General features: G+C 55.1%; 1 protein-coding gene and 2 long non-coding RNA genes across 3 annotated transcripts in view; 2 read left to right on the forward strand and 1 right to left on the reverse strand.

The window, feature by feature from the left end:
• LOC126071961 (uncharacterized) overlaps window positions 1–12,508 on the forward strand; it is a 37,689-nt gene extending 25,181 nt beyond the window's left edge. The window contains exons 4-5 of the long non-coding RNA XR_007516430.1: window positions 10,719–10,848; window positions 12,120–12,508. This is a non-coding gene — a long non-coding RNA (uncharacterized LOC126071961). The remainder of the gene's footprint in view (window positions 1–10,718; window positions 10,849–12,119) is intronic.
• On the forward strand, window positions 766–7,264 carry FEM1A (fem-1 homolog A). Its single transcript, XM_049876470.1, has one exon. The coding sequence runs from the start codon at window positions 883–885 to the stop codon at window positions 2,899–2,901; it is 2,019 nt and encodes a 672-aa protein (XP_049732427.1). The 5' UTR covers window positions 766–882; the 3' UTR covers window positions 2,902–7,264.
• Window positions 12,509–15,324: 2,816 nt separating the features above from the next.
• Window positions 15,325–16,449, reverse strand: LOC126071590 (uncharacterized). Its single transcript, XR_007516360.1, has 2 exons — window positions 16,412–16,449; window positions 15,325–16,113 (listed from the first exon to the last, which is right to left on the reverse strand). It is a non-coding gene; the product is annotated as an uncharacterized LOC126071590 (long non-coding RNA).
• Window positions 16,450–17,522: the final 1,073 nt, after the last annotated feature.

Consider the following 17,522-nt stretch of genomic DNA (forward strand, 5'->3'; position numbering starts at 1 on the left):
TTTTGAAAAGGGTATTAATGAGTGAATAAATACGACCGTGTGAATGTGTGAATGAGAAGTGAGACCGTTGGAAATTGATGCCCTCCTTGCTTCATTGGAGCTCTGCTGGCGCAGTGGTTAAGAGCTTGGCCGATAAGCAAAAGTTCGGCAGTTCAAATCCACCAGCCGCTCCTTGGAAACCCTATAAAGCACGTCCTACTTTGTTCTATAGGGTTGCTGTGAGTCGGAATCACCGTACTTGACAATGGTGTTTTTTTTTTTTTTTTTTTTTTGGTCTGCTCCTTTAACGTCTCCTCCTACCCGTGTTTTCATCTCTCCCGAGCGCCCTCTGCCGGTCGGAGGCTTTGCCACACCCTCGCTTCTGATTGGTTCTGAGTCTCTCTCGCGATGCCTTCTGGGGAATGTAGTCCTATGGCCCGCACCTGCGTTTCCCGTCGGCTCCAGCGTAGTGACAGCCGCAGGAAGTACATCACCAAATCGCCCCTGGTTCCGTAAGAAAGCGTGGTCGCACTGCATGACGGGAATTTTAGTTCTTGCCTTGCTAGTTTTCGCAGCAATCATTTGTAATTAGAACAACAATTCCCGTCATGCACCGTGCCCACAGTTCGCCGAAGTCGGCACGCGGCCTTCTGGGAGATGCAGTTTTGAGCCCTCACCCTTCCTTCTCTGTCCTATGGAGCGGGCCGGCTCAGCGGACTACGTTTCCCTGCGCGGGCTGCATCACCGACGGTGCCAGGCCGTGGCCGCCATTTTGTTCCGCCCGAGGAGACCTAAGATGGCGGCGGGGGAGACGATAAAGGTTGCGGCCGGCCGTTTTGGGCTCTAGTTCGCCGTCTCCCCGTCCCCCAGTGGCCGGTACATGGCCGGGCGGAGGCCTGGACCATGGACCTCCACACCGCCGTGTACAATGCCGCCCGCGACGGCAAGCTGCAGCTGCTTCAGAAGCTGCTTAGCGGCCGGAGCCGGGAGGAGCTGGAGGAGCTGACGGGCGAGGTGGCCACCGGGGGGACGCCGCTGCTCATCGCCGCCCGCTACGGCCACCTGGACGTGGTGGAGTACCTGGTGGACCGGTGCGGCGCGAGCGTGGAGGCCGGCGGCTCGGTGCACTTCGATGGCGAGACCATCGAGGGAGCGCCGCCGCTGTGGGCCGCCTCGGCCGCCGGCCACCTGGACGTGGTGCGCAGCCTGTTGCGCCGCGGGGCCTCGGTGAACCGCACCACGCGCACCAACTCGACGCCCCTGCGCGCCGCCTGCTTCGACGGGCACCTCGAGGTGGTGCGCTACCTGGTGGGCGAGCACCAGGCTGACCTGGAGGTGGCCAACCGGCACGGCCACACGTGCCTCATGATCTCCTGCTACAAGGGCCACCGTGAGATCGCCCGCTACCTTCTGGAGCAGGGCGCCCAGGTGAACCGGCGCAGCGCCAAAGGCAACACGGCGCTGCACGACTGCGCCGAGTCCGGCAGCCTGGAGATCCTGCAGCTGCTGCTGGGCTGCAACGCCCGCATGGAGCGCGACGGCTACGGCATGACGCCGCTGCTGGCGGCCAGCGTGACGGGCCACACCAACATCGTGGAGTACCTCATCCAGGAGCAGCCTGGCCAGGAACAGGCTGCTGGGGCTGCAGAAGAGGCCAGGCCGGGGCTGCCCCACAAAGGCCCCTCCTCCACCAGCCGCGGGTACCTGCAGCCCCAGGGCGCCCATTGCGCCAGCGCCTGCCCGGAGGAAGCACTTAATGGTGATTCCTATGAAAGCTGCTGCCCCACGAGCCGGGAAGCGGCGGTGGAAGCTTTGGAATTGCTGGGAGCCACCTATGTGGATAAGAAACGGGATCTGCTGGGCGCCCTCAAGCACTGGAGACGTGCTATGGAGCTGCGTCACCAGGGGGGTGAGTACCTGCCCAAGCCGGAGCCCCAGCAGCTGGTCCTGGCCTATGACTGTTCCAGGGAGGTGAACACCACCGAGGAGCTGGAAGCACTCATCACAGACCCGGATGAGATGCGCATGCAGGCGCTGCTGATCCGCGAGCGCATCCTTGGCCCCTCTCACCCGGACACTTCCTACTACATCCGCTACCGGGGCGCCGTGTACGCCGACTCTGGCAACTTCGAGCGCTGCATCCGCCTCTGGAAGTACGCCCTGGACATGCAGCAGAACAACCTGGAGCCCCTGAGTCCCATGACCGCCAGCAGCTTCCTCTCCTTCGCCGAACTCTTCTCCTACGTCCTGCAGGACCGGGCCGCCAAGGGGAGCCTGGGCACCCAGATCGGCTTTGCAGACCTCATGGGCGTGCTCAGCAAAGGAGTCAGGGAGGTGGAACGGGCCCTGCAGCTGCCCAAGGAGCCGGGAGACTCAGCACAGTTCACCAAGGCCCTGGCCATCATTCTCCATCTGCTTTACCTGCTGGAGAAAGTAGAGTGCACCCCCGAGCAGGAGCACCTGAAGCACCAGACCGTGTACCGGCTGCTCAAGTGTGCCCCCCGCGGCAAGAACGGCTTCACTCCTCTGCACATGGCTGTGGACAAGGACACCACGAACGTGGGCCGCTACCCGGTGGGCCGATTTCCCTCCCTCCAGGTGGTCAAAGTGCTGCTGGGCTGCGGGGCTGACCCTGACAGCAGGGACTTTGACAACAACACACCGTTGCACATTGCCGCCCAGAACAACTGCCCGGCCATCATGACCGCCCTCATAGACGCAGGGGCCCACATGGATGCCACCAATGCCTTCAAGAAGACCGCCTACGAGCTGCTGGACGAGAAGCTCCTGGCCAAGAGCACCATGCAGCCCTTCAACTACGTGACCCTCCAGTGCCTGGCCGCCCGAGCCCTGGATAAAAACAAGATCCCGTACAAGGGCTTCATCCCTGAAGAGCTAGAGGCTTTCATTGAGTTGCACTGACCTGCCCAAGAGGTCTCCTTCTCATCCCTGCCCTCGCATCTAGAGAGAGCACAGAATCGAGAGAGTGTAGCGGGTACCCATCTGGCCTTCTGGCGCGTGCTTCAGGCGGCCCTGGCAGAAAAGGGCTGTTCCGCCTTCACTTCCCCTTCTTCACCTCTGCAGAGAGAGGAGGGAAGGAGCTAGCAAGCTGTTGGTGCTAAAAGCCTTCAGGAGCGTGTACTCGAACTTTCTCCAGGAGCTCACCTAGCCATCCTTTACTGGAAAGAGACAGGCCTTCCACCCACCCCCTGTGCCGCCTCAAAGCCATTGCCTGCCTTCCTAGAAACACAGGAAGAAGCTGAGAGTTGGTTCCTCCTCCTTTCTCCCTCGCGCGGTCCGATAAAACTGGCAGCGGAATGCAGGGTTAGGACTGGGGGGTTCCTCAGAGCAAAAGTTGGAAACTCAAGAAGAAAGACCCCCCCCCCCGCATTTCTCATTTCTCCCTGCGCGATCCCAGCCTGCTCCCAGGTTGTTGTCACGGAGCAGGCCGTGCCGGGCGGGAGGGTGCTCTGCAGAGGGCAGCCTGCCCCTTGCCAAGCTTGCGGTGGGTTTGGTGTTTTGTTTATCTGACAAGTGGGCAGGTTACCAGTGTTATTACACAGGAGTCCTGAGAGTTTGCCCCCAGCTTCTGAGAATTTTGTTTGTTGGACTTAAGTGCATTTCAAGCGGTGAGGGGTTCGCTGGGCCCAAAATGGCTAAGGTAGTTGGCACATGCTTTGTGGTGTGAGGGAGGCAGACATCCGTGGTACTAGTCCCTAAAACTTGGGCAACCGTACATTTTTTAAAACATCACTTTTTGGCCTTTTCATTGGACCTCCCAACCTGCCATCTGCATTAGAATTATTTTTTCCAAGCAAGCATCAGGCCAGTTTCCGAGGGAGCCAGGCTTGACAACCATTTTCCACCCAGTGAGAGAGAGCATGGTGGCTTTGGGTTTCTGAATGAAACGACAGGCCCCTTCAGCTTCCCAAGCCCACGTCCAAGAACATCGGGTTGCGGCTGTGGGCCACATTTCCCCCAAGTGGCTCTAGCCGTTTTTCAGGAGCCCTGAGCCCTTGAATGGAGCCTTCCTGAGAGGAGAACAGCATGAATTCAAGAAGCCAGCGGGCTAGGACGGTCAGGGATAAGTTGTCAGCTCCGGCTCGTACCAAACCTCCATTCCCCCTTCTCAGGGTAATGCATCAGTGCTGGGGAAGCTGCCACAGCGAGACTGTTCTCAGGGGCAATGCTGTCTGTCCCTTGGCAGGCAGCAGCAGGTTGCTGGGCGCCTGGGAGGACGGTGCACAGCAGACGGCCAACAGCTGCCCCGGCCGCCCAGGAGGAAGGCCAGGTCCGGGAGTGGCGCTCCGACACAGCACCTCTCTGGCAGCCCCGTGGCGGGTAGCTGCGGCCAGGCCAGCGGAAGCTGAAACGGGGCCTTGGCTGCTCTGGCCCTTTAAGGAAACAAGCGCTTGTTGTTTGGGTTTGCAGTGTTCGTTAGGAAATTATTTATTTGCAAGACAAGGTTTTCACTTCCGTCAGGGCGGGAACACCGCCCCTTCCAAAGCACAGAATAAAGAAACGAGACGGGTTCACTTAGGAGTCTGGGCTCTGGTCTTTAAATCGTGAGAAGATCACGGGAGGGAATCGCCTGGCAGCTGGTGGCTGGGGGGAGGGCAGGGAGAGGCCGTGCAGTGTGTGCAAAACTTGTCCTCGAGTTGATCCAACTCGTGGTGACCCCACATGTACAGAGTAGAACAGCTCCATAGTGTTTTCTTGGCTGTAATCTTTCCTGAAGTAGACTGTACGGGCTTTTTATTCCCTCAGAGCCACTGGCTGGGTTTGAACCATCAACCTTTCGATTAGTAGCCAAGCATAAACCCTGTAAACGTCCATGGTGTTGGTCCAAATGGAAGATGAGGTGTCCCCGGGTGGCGCAAACGGTTAAGTGCTCAGCTCCTAGCCAAAAGGTTGGTGGTTCGAACCTACCCAGAGGTGCCTCGGAAGACAGGCCTGGTGATCAGCTTCCCATAGCTCAGAGCTTTGAAGACCCTGTGGAGCAGTTCTGCTGTGCATGCACGGGGTCGCCATGAGCCGTGCACCTGACCCAGTTCCAAGTGGAAGATACGCCTTGGGGCCACCCTCTGCCACAAGAGCAGTTTCTTGTCGTGCAGTGAGCTTTGTTAAGATTTCCTTTGAATATGGTGCATTACTGGCAAAGGGAAAAAAAAGAAGTATTTTAGTTTAAACGCCTGCTTTGGGGTAGAGTTGACACAGGAAAAAAAATAAATAAAGGCACCTTGATTCTTTTTAAAGGCAAAGAAGGGTTAAGGAACCTGGAAAATGCCCTAACAAGGGAGATGGAGCCTGAGGACGGCTCTGAGCCAGGCTTTTGGGCAAACACCCTTGCTCTGAGTGAGACACGGGCGGCCCATTCAGTGGAGTGTTGTGACCATGAAGTTGACGTCTCTGGACTTGGTGGATTTCCTAGAGCTCGCTGAGCTTTAAGAGGAAAATACCCATGCCCTTTTCCTTTATTCAGACTCTCTGGTGGTGCAAAGTGTGAACGGGTCCAGCTGCACCTCTGGGTTCGAGTCCTCCCAGAGGTGCCCTGGAAGAAAGGTCTGGCAATCTACTTCTGAAAACTCAGCCATTGAAAAATCTACGGAGCACAGCCCTACTCTGATACTCATGGGGTTGCCATGAGTCCCAGTCAACTCCACGGCGACAGGGTTTCCCTTTATTCTGCCATCTCAGTTGTGTAAACCTGGGAATTCTTAAGTTCTGCTTTTCACCCTATCAGTATCGTCAAAACTACCAAAAAGCACCACTGACCCGACGTTCAGTTGACTGAACAGCAGCTTACTGAATAGCCGCCACATGCCGGGCACTGTTCCTGACCCCCTAATGGTAAATGACAGCACTGGTTTTCCCCGAGATCACTTCCGCCTCCCGTCACAGCAGGGACAGGCTGTGTGCAGGGACTTCGCGCCTCCTGTCATGCATGGGTTGGAGAATTCTGTCTCCTGGTTTCACGCGGCTGCCGTCTCATTTCACTCAGGGCCCTTAAACTACTCAGCCCTAGTAGGAATTTATCATTGCATGAAAGGACAGGATTTGAAATCAGCCGGCCCCAGAACAGTCTCCTAGGAGACACACGGGCTGGCAAACATTTGAGTCCATACTTGTGCCGGGCACGTTCTGAGCTCTTAAAAGTGGTGCCTCGTGTACTGCTCTCGACAACCCTACATGATAAGCAGGTATTAGCCTTCCTGTTTTGCAAGTGGGGGGAACTGCGGCTATCAGCGTGGCAAAGGACGGAGCACATTGGGAAAGAGCCCGGATTGGAACCCGGGTTTGTCTGACTCCATGTCTGTGCGTACTCTCCATCCCACAGGAGTTTGGGGAAATAAATACTAGAGCATCTCAAAGGCCAGGAACTTGGGTTCCCTTTCCCTGCATTTTCGTGCTGATTTGGCACAAGCTCCTCAGTCCACAGGGCAGATGGCCCACTTGGGAGGGGCTGTCTGCCCATACAATGAGGAAATGATCGCCTTCCATCTTTGCTCTACAACCTGAGAAATCCTGAGTGTCTTTTCCCCTTCTGGGTCTACCAGAATCACTGGCCCCTTGCCCCAGCAAGTAGCTCAAGGGGAAAAGTTACCTGGGCTAAAACTTGCTTTAAAAACTCATACCTGAAAATTGTAACTTTGGCCTCATAACCTGTAATGAAGGCCATCTTAAAGTCTGGTTTCAGGTGAAAGGTGATCCAGGAAGTCAAAATTGTTACCAATAAACTGGCTGCTCAGGGGGTGCAAGTTGGCAGCCAGCAGGAAGGAGGCCACGCTTCCCTTGTCCACCTCCAGCAGTGGAAGGTCTTCCCCCAGCCCCCTCTTCCCAGCAAACATCCTGAGATTCACACTGATTGGGCCAAATTGGGTCACGTGTCCATCTCTGAACCAATCACAGTAGCCCAGGAATGGGATGTGTTGATTGGCCTCAGCCTGGGTCACCTTGGCACAGGGGAGGTGGGTGGAGTCCCCCTCTCCAGAACAACTTGGTCCAAAGTAAATTGGAGTTGCTATAAAATGGGGGAATAAGGAGTCTCTGGGTCAAGCAAAAGGTTAAGCGCTCAACTACTAGCTGAAATGTTGCCGGTTCAAACCCACCTAAAGGGCCTCAGAAGGAAGGCCTGGCAAACCACTTTAGAAAGGTTGCAGCCCTTGAAAATTCTATGGAGCACAATTGTACTGACACACATGGGGTCGCCATGAGTCAGAATCAATGGCAACTGGCGACAAGTGCCTGCACCTATTAAAGTACTGATTTGAACCATGTTCTAACTAAGCAGACTGTCCATTAAGCCACCTGCTTTTACACATCATAAGACATAACACTGTATCAAAGCATTCATCCTCCAGAAATTTCCAAATACCTATAAAATGGGGAATATATGCTTAGAAGGCAGCAAAAAAGTCTACAGTAATAAAATTATTACTTGTAATTTATCAATGAAGAAAAAAACAGGCTCAGAGAGGTCAAGTAGCTGCTCAAGGCCACACAGCCAGGGTGAAAACCAGGTTACTTAGAGGAGACTGAGGCTCAGAGAGGGGAAGGGGCTTGCCCAAGCTTAACCAGCTAGGATGCATCGGTGTTGAGCTAAGCCAGGTTTGAGGGTTTCAAAATCCTGCAGCTCACCCCAGTCTTCATGGGGGACATCATCCCCCCACTCACCATCACCCCCCACCTGCTTCCTTCTCTCCACAGAACTGAAGTCAGGGCCTGAAGTTCACTTGTTCACTTATCTACTTGGTTAGTGCCTTCCTCTCTGTGTGAGACCAAGAGCTCTGCAAGGTCTGTGTTGGTCACCTCTGTGTCACCAGTGCCCAGTCCGGGGCCTGACACACACTGTTGTTAGATGCCATCAAGTCGATTCCGACTCATGGCCACCCCACGTGGCAGAGAACTGCCCGATAGTGTTGCCAGGTGGAAACCCCAGGTTCTGCTCAGCACGACTCGTCTCAGTCAATAAGCGAGAGGCTGAGGTGGGAAAGTGGAAAGGCACCTTTATTTCTTTGTGCAAGAAAAGGAAACAGTCGAGGCTGCTGCTGCCAAGACTGCTCCACCAGGGTAAGGGGAAAGGTTACTTTTAAGGGATTTACAAGTAGGAAGTTCATACGAGTTACATGAGCAATACTCGTAATCACACTCCACGGGCACAATGGAGTTTCATATAACTTTATGCATCGTGTGTCCAGACAATGGTGGTTAAACTCCACCCCGAGGTAGGGAAGTCACTGTGTATGAGGTCTAAAAGGTTGTCCTGAATATCAACATGGCACCTAAACCAGTTTCCACCAATTTCCTCTCGTTTTGGGCAGCAGTTATGGAGAGGGGAACTAGGATTTTAATATAAAGCCACGGGGCATGCCAAGCAAGCTTCCTGAGGCAATGGAATTTTCCACAGCCTCAGGACCTCTGTCTTAATAGGGCTTCCTCGGCTGTGACCTTTATGGGAGCAGATCGCCAGGTCTTTCTTCAGCAGAGCTGCTGGGTGGGTTCAAACCACTAACCTTCTAGTCAGCAGCCGAGGACTTAACTGCTGAGCCACCAGGACTCCTTAGGCACATGCTAGGTGTCCTGTAAATATGTGTTGAGTGAATGAGTGAATGTCTCTGGTCTCCAAGAGTTTGCCTTCTCCTTTGACTGCCTGGAACAGCCACAGAGGACACGGGAAGGGCCTGGAGGGCCTGGCAGACACTGCAGTGCCCTGGCACCTGCCACCCCCATGGGATTCCAGGACTGTCATCCGAGCAGTGTTTATGGGGAGGGGAGCAGAGCGTCCCAGCCTGAGTTTAAAGATAGCTCCGCTCGGAGTCACATCACAGGCCAAAGAGGTGAGGTGACCGGCCCCTGGGGCTATGTGTCCCCAGAGGAAGAGTGGGGAGGGAGTGGATTCCAGTGGGGAGATTCCATTAGGACTACAAAAAAAAAGGGTGGTTCAACGAAGTAGTTTTCACCACAAGTGTTAGGCAAGACCTGGCACCAGTGTGGCCAGCACCACCCCTTGGAAAGAAATGTGCCCTCCACTGGCACCAGCAGCTGTGTGTCCTGTCACAGAAGAGACATCGAATCTCAGCATCAAACAGGACATTGGAGATCAGCCAGCGTGCCCTCCTTCCCTCCCTTCCTCTGCCTTTATGTCCTCCATTAAAGCCTATTAGGCAGTGATCTGGAGCCAATGCCACCTCCTCCAGGAAGCCCTCCCAGATTATCTAAAGAGCCACCCCCAACCATTCTCTACCACCCAAACCAAAATCGAACCAGTTGCTGCGGAGTTGACCCCATGTGTGTCAGAGTAGAACTGCTCCATAGGATTTTCAAGGCTGTGAGCTTTCGGAAGCAGCTCACCAGGCCTTTCTTCTGAGTTGCCTCCGGGTGGGTTCTAACCACCAATCTTTCAGTTAGTAGTTGAGTGCTTAACTGTTTGCACCACCCAGGGACACCTGTGCAACTATTATCACTATCGAACTCTGGGAAAGAACAAGTTTATTTTAAAGCTTATTTAAAGAAAACCATTGAATGACTCCAGTAATAGGAAATAAAGCAAACAGGAGTACAGAACTGCCAGCCAAGATAATAGGGACCCCACATGGGAAACCCAAGTTTGGGAAACAGCCGGATACCAGTGAGCGTCTCAGCCCCAGCTGACTGGTGTGGATTCTGAGGGCCAGGGACGGTGGGGACAGGCCAAGGCCACACTGCATCCAGGGAGGGAGTGACCCAGCCTACCACGCTACTTCCAGCCAAGCGCCAAGCAGGGAATCTTTCCTTCCCTTGAGCTTGAAGCTCTGCCTCCTCCTCCAGAAAGCCTCCTCTGATTCCTAAGTGGGTTCAGATACCTCCCCAGGCTCCCATGGTGCCCTCTAAGCCCCCCATCACAGCCCCGGTCACCCCGACCCTCTGTTCACGTGTCTGTCTCCCACACACAGCTGTGATCCCTGAAGGCAGGGGCAGGCACAGAGGGGAGCAAGAGCCTGCAGCAGGGTCTGTGGGGTCTGTCCAGTTGGGACAGAGCCCAGGGACGAGAGGCCATTGGGCCACATTCCCCTGAGAAGCCTCAGGCAGCTTCTTTTCTCGAGAAGAGAACATTTCCAAAGCTTCCCTAGAAACTGGAAACCGTGGCCGCCTCCCAGAGCTATAAAAAGGCCACTGAACAGGTTAAAAATAAAAGATCCCTGCCCAGGGGCACTCGGGGATGGCCCTGGTGAGGCCCAGGGCTGGGAGAAGATGCTGCGAGCACTGGGTAGGACTACGATGACATGCTGTGTGTCCTCAGGGAGCTGCCTGCCCTCTCTGGGCTTTGGTCCCAGGCTGCAGACAACAGTGTGAGATAAACCGTTTCCACAGACCCCAAGGGCCAACGCCCTGTTAAACCTTGTGCCCTGGGTTCCTTGACAGCCCTAGTCCCAGCCCCGCAGTCTCGCCATGTAACCTTGGAAAGCGAAGCCACCTCTTGGAGCCTCAGTTTTCCCCGATGTGAAACAGGGTGAACTGTGATCTAACAATTCAGGGAGATGTTGCGTGAAAACTGCCTAGTACAGGGCCTGGGAAACAGTCAAGGCCCTATTAAGGGGAAGTGTTATTAATACACCATTATTAAAATTATTTCATTGCTAATTTAGTCATATAAAATTATCTAAAAATAGTAGTGAGTTGTTGTTACATAGGTTGGAATTGTGAGCGGGGAGAGGGGGCTGTTGGCAGTCCTGGAACTTGACACACTTTGGGCGTCCCAGTCCCTCTGCAGGCTCGGGAAGAGGAAGCCGGCCTTCTCAGCCCCAGGCAAGGAGTGAGGCTGGAACGTCTATCCAGCAGCGCCCTCTGGTGGTGCTATCTGCTCACTGCAGCGCTCTCTGGGCCCCACAGGTAACTGCCGCGTCGCTGCCTTCCAGGTGGCGGGACCCAAGTCCTTCCTATACCCAGTTCACCCGCACTGGCTCCTTTTCGTCCCTTGAAGGGCCATGCTCCCTCCCACTACGGAGACTCTTCCTGTGTTGTACGCTCTGTCTGGTGGATCCTTTGTTCCCTTGAGTCTCAAGCTCTGCCTCCTCCTCCAGGAAGCCTCCCCTGATTCCTGGGGGGGGGTTCATAATGCCGGGGCCCCATAATGCCCTCTGCATGCCCCCATCACAGCCCTGGTCACCCTGGTTGTGACCCCCCGGCCAGATGTATATCTTCCACACCGAGCTGTGAACCCTAAGGGCAGGGAAATGATCTTAGTCACAGCAGTGTCCCCTGCCATCTGTGTCCCCTGGCATACAGTCGGCGTTTAACACAGGCTCTTTAATGAACCAGCTGGCAGGGGGCAGGGAACATGGCATCAAAAGTTTTTGTTTTTAAAGGTAAAAGCAGACTTGAGCATTAATTCAACAAACATCCATTGAGCACCTGCTGTATGCCAGACACTGAGATCCAGCGGTGATGTACACAGGCAGAATCCCTGGCTTCATGGAGAAGGCAGGCGTAATGTGCACAGTAAACTAGTGAATCATGTTCGTCCTGCCAGCTAAGTGCTACGTGCTATGTAAACAGAGCAGAGTAGGGGGCTGGGTGGGTGCAATTGTGAATGGGGTGCTCAGAGAAGCCCCCACTGAGAAGGTGACATTTGAGGAGAGACCTGAAGAAACCTAGGAAGGCTGCTGTGGGGAGATCTGGGGGAGGGCATTCCAGGCAAACGGTACATCCGATGCAAAGGCCCTGGGGCAGCAAATTGGAGAACAGCGAGGAGCCCCGTGTGCCTGAAGCGGAGTGAGCGAGGAGGAGAGAGAAGGTGGGGAGGGGAGAGAAGGAACGGGGCAGGGCGTGCAGGGCCCTGTGGGCCTCGGGGAGGACGTGGGCTTTTACCCCAGGGAGGTGGGAGCCCCGGAGGGCTGTGAGCAGAGGAGGGACTGGCCCTGACTCCGGTGCTCACGGGCGCCCTCTGGCTGCCGCGGGGAGGACAGGCTGGGGAAGTTGGGACACAAACCGGTCACTCTGGTTGTGTCTAGGAAGGAGACCTGAGTGGCTGGGGACAGAGGAAGGAGGGAAATTGTACTCTGACTCCTCTTTGGAGGATTTTAAATTTTGAACCACTCGAATGTATTCCCTGTTCAGAAAATGATTTTAAATACGCATATGCTGACTGTGTCTTTGTGCAGGGTGCCGAATTGCTTGGTGGGTCCCGTCACCTCCTTGGGGTCTCGCCGGAAGTGGGACAACCACACTGTATCGGAGATAAAGAATATTGACAATTCAAACCCAGCGCCATTCAGGTCGGCCCCGGTCACGCCCTCTGCGCACGTGCTGTGTGACGCTGACAGATCACCACCCTCTCTGGGCCCAGAGAGCAGGAGGACGTTTGTAAAGTACCTTCAAACATCCCAGAAACGGAACACTTCCAACCCGGGACAGAGCTGCCCCGCCTGGTCTAGCTGTGAGCTTGTTGATCTCCGAAAGTGAATCGTCCATTGTGTACTCACGTCCCACAGCTCCTAAGGAAGGGAAACATTTTTCCCCCCTTATTTTTCTTTCAGGTTGTTTTGCTTGCAGGGGACATGGGATTTCCCCCAGGAAACACCCAGAAACTCACCTGGCCATGTGGAGCCCGCTGGCCTCAGAGCTGGGGATGGCCACCAGGGGTCGCTGGGGCAACATGACTTGTAGCTGAAACCACCCACCCACCCACACACACACACACACACACACACACACACACACACCACACCCCTCCTCCCAGGGAGCGCTGGGGCAATGTGAATTATAGCTGACATCACACACACACTCCACACACACACCACACACCACACACACACACACACCACACACACACACACCACACACACACACACACCACACACACACACCACACCACACACACACACCACACACACATCATACACACACACCACACACACCACGCGCACACCACGCACACACACACACCCCTCCCCCCAGGGAGCGCTGGGGCGATGTGAGTTATAGCTAACATCACACACACAGACCACAAACACACCGCACACACACCGCACACACCTCACACACACCACACACCACACACACATCACGCACACATCACACACACCACACACACACCTCACACACTCAGCACATCACTCACCACATCACCCACTACACACCCACCACACACAGACCACACCACACACATCACACACACCACACACCACACGCACACACCACACACATCACTCACCCACCACACACACCCACCACACACACCACACACACACCACACGCGCACACCACACACAACACACTTCACACCTCACACCGCACACCACACACCTCACACACTGCACACACACCTCACACACACCACACACCACACACACACATCACACACCACACACCCACCACACACCCACACCACACACCACACCACACCACAAACATCACACACCCCACACACACTACACGCACACACCACACACATCACACGCACCCACCACACGCACACCACACACACACCGCACACCCACACCACACCACACATCACACACACCACACGCACATCGCACACACACACCACACACATCACACGCACCCACCACACGCACACCACACACACACCGCACACCCACCGCACACCCACCCCACACCACACACATCACACACACCACACGCACATCGCACACACCGCACGCACACCGCACGCTCACCGCACTCACCGCACACCCACCTCACACACACCACACACACAGCACACACACCACACACACACCACACACATCACACATCACACACACCACACGCACACACCATACGCACACACCACACACACACCACACGCACACACCACACACACACCACACGCACACACCACACACATCACACGCACCCACCACACGCACACCACACGCACACCGCACACCCACCGCACACCCACACAACACCACACACATCACACACACCACATGCACACCACACACACCGCACACACCACACGCACACCGCACGCTCACCGCACACTCGCCGCACACCCACCTCACACACACCACACACACCGCACACACCACACACCGCACACACACCACACACACAACCACACGCACACACCACACACACACTGCACACACATCACACACACCACACATCTCACACTGCACACACCACACACACCGCACACACACCGCACGCACACTACACACACCACACTGCACACACACCACACACACCACACTGCACACACACCTCACACACACCGCACACACCACACACACACACCACACACACATACACACACACACACACCCCTCCGCCCAGGGAGCGCTGGGACGATGTGAGTTATAGCTGACATCACACACACACACCTTCCCCCAGACTCCTGAAAATTGGGGCCGCCTGCGACTTGACGGCACTGGGTTTGGTTTTTGGTTTTGGCAGTTGTTTACGCCACGGACTAACAAATCTATCTTGGAAGAAATGCAGCCAGAATGCTCCTTGGAAGTGAGGATGGTGAGACTTTGTCCCATGTACTTTGGACATGTTGTCAGGAGGGACAAGTCCCTGGAGAAGGACACCATGCTTGGTAAAGTAGAGGGTCAGTGAGAGAAGAAGACCCTCGGGAGATGGACTGACAGAGTGGTTACAACAATGGGCTCAAACACAGCAATGATTGTGAGGACGGCGCAGGACTGGGCAGTGTTTCATTCTGTTGTGGGTAGGGTTGCTCGGAGTCTGAATCGACTTGTTGGCAAGGGGTTTGTTTGTTTGTTTTTTGGTTGCAATTGCTTTCAGGATCCTGAATGCCCTACCCTGTGCAGTCTCCCCCCTAGGCTTTTTGCCCATGCTTTCTAGAACATTCTTCCCTGTCCATGGCTCATTCTGACTTATACACCAGAACTCAGCTCACTTGTTCCTTCCAGAAGCTTCCCACGATCTCCCCCAGGCTGGCCACAGGCCCCCTCTGGGCTCCCACAGGGCCCTGCACTTCCCCATCACAGCCCTGATCACCTCGTAACAGCCTAAGCCCCGAGAAGACGGAGTATGGTTTTCGTGGCCACTAGTGTGGTCTCTGTGGGGTCACTGCTGGGTCACAGGGCCTGTACATAATAGGAGGTCAACAAGTGTTGGTGAAATACATAAATGCATGAATCAACACCCTCCCCAGGGCCCAAAGACCTCGACAAAGGCGGAGAGCAGATCTGTGTGTCCCCAGAGCCCAGCGCTGGGCCTGCACACAGTAGGTGCTCATATACTGCAGAAAATTAATTTACTGAGCACCTACGGTATGCTACACCCTGTGCTGGGGTCCTGGAAACACAGCTGACCAGCACAGGCCCCTCCGCTGCCCTCTCAGATATCCCAGTCCCACAGGAGAGAGAAACCACACAGTTAACACATAACGAAATGAACAAGAATAGCTCTGAGAATAAAATAACAGAGGCAATAAATTCGTCCATATGGACTAGAACCCAGTAGAGAAGGTCCAGCTCCTTCTCCTGCCCCCGTAGGTCCTTACTTGGCTGTGTGATCCTGGACAAGTGACTTTGCCTTTCTGAGCCTCAGTTTCCTCATCTGTAAATTGGGGATAACGATGGTTCCTAGCTCCTGGAGGTATTGGTTCTTGTGGTTTTTAGCTGCCATCGAATCAAGTCGATTCTGACTCACGGCGACCCCAAGTGTATCAGAGTAGAACTATGTTCCATAGGGTTTTCAAGGCCTTGATCTTTCAGAAGCAGATTGCCAGGGTTTTCCTCTAAGGCACTCCTGGGCGGGTTCAAACCACCAACCTTTTGGCCAGTAGTCAAGTGCTGAGCCATTTGTGTCACCCAGCCAGGGCCTCTTGGGGCTGTTAGGAGGATGAACAAGCTTGTCAGGGTGTAAAGTCCTCAGCCCAGGGCCTAGGGACCCCATGAGCAGACCCTCAGGCCATGGGCGCCGTCAAAATGATCCTTCTCTGCAGCTGAGCTGGGGTGGCACAGGGGGCGTAGGAATCAGAGTTCCAGACCCGAGGTCACTGGGTCCATCACACAGATGGGGAAGAGGAAGCCCAGAGAAGGGTTGCGACTTGCCCCAAGTCCCACAGCATCTCAGGGGTGAAGAGGGGGCGGAACCTGGCTCTTCTGACCTGGGGCAGGTGAAGAGTTGCTGGCAGAATTCTTGTCCAGACGCGTTAAGGAACAGGAGAGGGTTCTATAGAAATAACACATCTCAAACACGCCGGCTGCTCTCCTCCTCTGCCTCCAACTGGTCCGGCTGCTTCATCGCCCACCTGGACCAGGGCAGTGGGCTCCAACCTGGTCCCAGGCTCCCGCCCTCACCCCGCCCCAGTCTGTTCCCTCCGCAGCAGCCAGAGGGCGCCTGTGAACACCTGAGTCAGGGCCCCTCCCTCCGCTGCTCACAGCCCTCCAGGGCTCCCACCTCTCACAGGGCCCTGCATGACCTGCCCCATCCCCTCTCTGCCCTCCCCTCCTCTCTCCACCTCGCTCACCCGGCTCCAGCCACTTGGGCCTCCTCACTGTTCCTCCAACTCACCAGGCACAGCTATGCCTCAAGGCCTTTGCACAGCTGTTTCCTGTGTCCTGAACCCTCCCCCCGCACACCACTCCCACCACCTTCTCTTCCCTTCTCTTCCTCCAGGTCTCAGCTTCAAAGCCACCTGCTCAGAGACGCCCTCCCCACCACACTGAAGTTCTTCCCCCGGAAACCCTGAGACGCTCTCTGAGTCACCTCGGCCTGGTTGTTCCTTCAGAAGTCTCTTCCGTTTCTAAAATTATCTTGCTTCCTCATTTCATGGCTCATTTGCTGCCTCCCCCACCCTACCCCCCACACTAAAATGGGTACAAGGGACAGATCATGTCTGTTTTTGCCTGTGCTGCATCCCTGTGTCTGGAAAATCCCTGGCACACAGTAGGCACTCAATAAATGTTGGTCAAATGAGCACATAGCCAGTTCATTGCAGCTGTCCAGTCATTTGCAATTTGTTACTGGCTCCTTGTCTACATCTACTAACCTAAAGGTTTGCGGTTTGACCCACCCAGCGGCACTGCACAAGAAAGACCTGGAGATCTGATTCCATCAAGTTTATAGCCCAGAAAACTCTCTGGGGCAGTTCTACTCTGTAACGTATGGAGTTGCCATGAGTTGGAATCGACTCCACGCCAGTAGGTTTGGGTTTTTTGGTTTTCTTGCTTCAATGGTCAGAGACCCTCCATTTTCACGAGCCCTTATCCCCCACCCTGGAATCTAATCTCAGAGGGTTTCCTCCCCTAGGTTTCACTTTACCAAGGCCCAGAGCAGACCCCAGCCGAGGTCTGACTCAGCAATGGAAATAGCCAGTGAGCACAACTGCCTAGGTGACTCATGCCAGGCCCGCCCAGCAAGGGAAGAAAGGGCAGGCAGAGCTAGTGTCCAAACCAGGTTCCTGGTCAGAAGGGGTCAGCGGCTTCCAGCTCAGCAGGCCAGAACTTGCTCCCTTCCCTCACTCCCTCACAACCTCCCAAACTTCCCAAAGTTTACCTTATTCAATTGTGACCTCCCCACTTCCGACCTAGGTCACTCTGGGCACCAGAATTCACTTCTTTGTCCCTGACTTCCCCATC

This window comes from Elephas maximus, chromosome 3 (assembly GCF_024166365.1).
Source record: "Elephas maximus indicus isolate mEleMax1 chromosome 3, mEleMax1 primary haplotype, whole genome shotgun sequence".
Taxonomy (NCBI): Eukaryota; Metazoa; Chordata; class Mammalia; order Proboscidea; family Elephantidae; genus Elephas; species Elephas maximus.

Bases quoted from the DNA above. Each gene is read 5' to 3' on its own strand.
- FEM1A (XM_049876470.1), top strand. From the start codon at position 883: ATGGACCTCCACACCGCCGTGTACAATGCCGCCCGCGACGGCAAGCTG.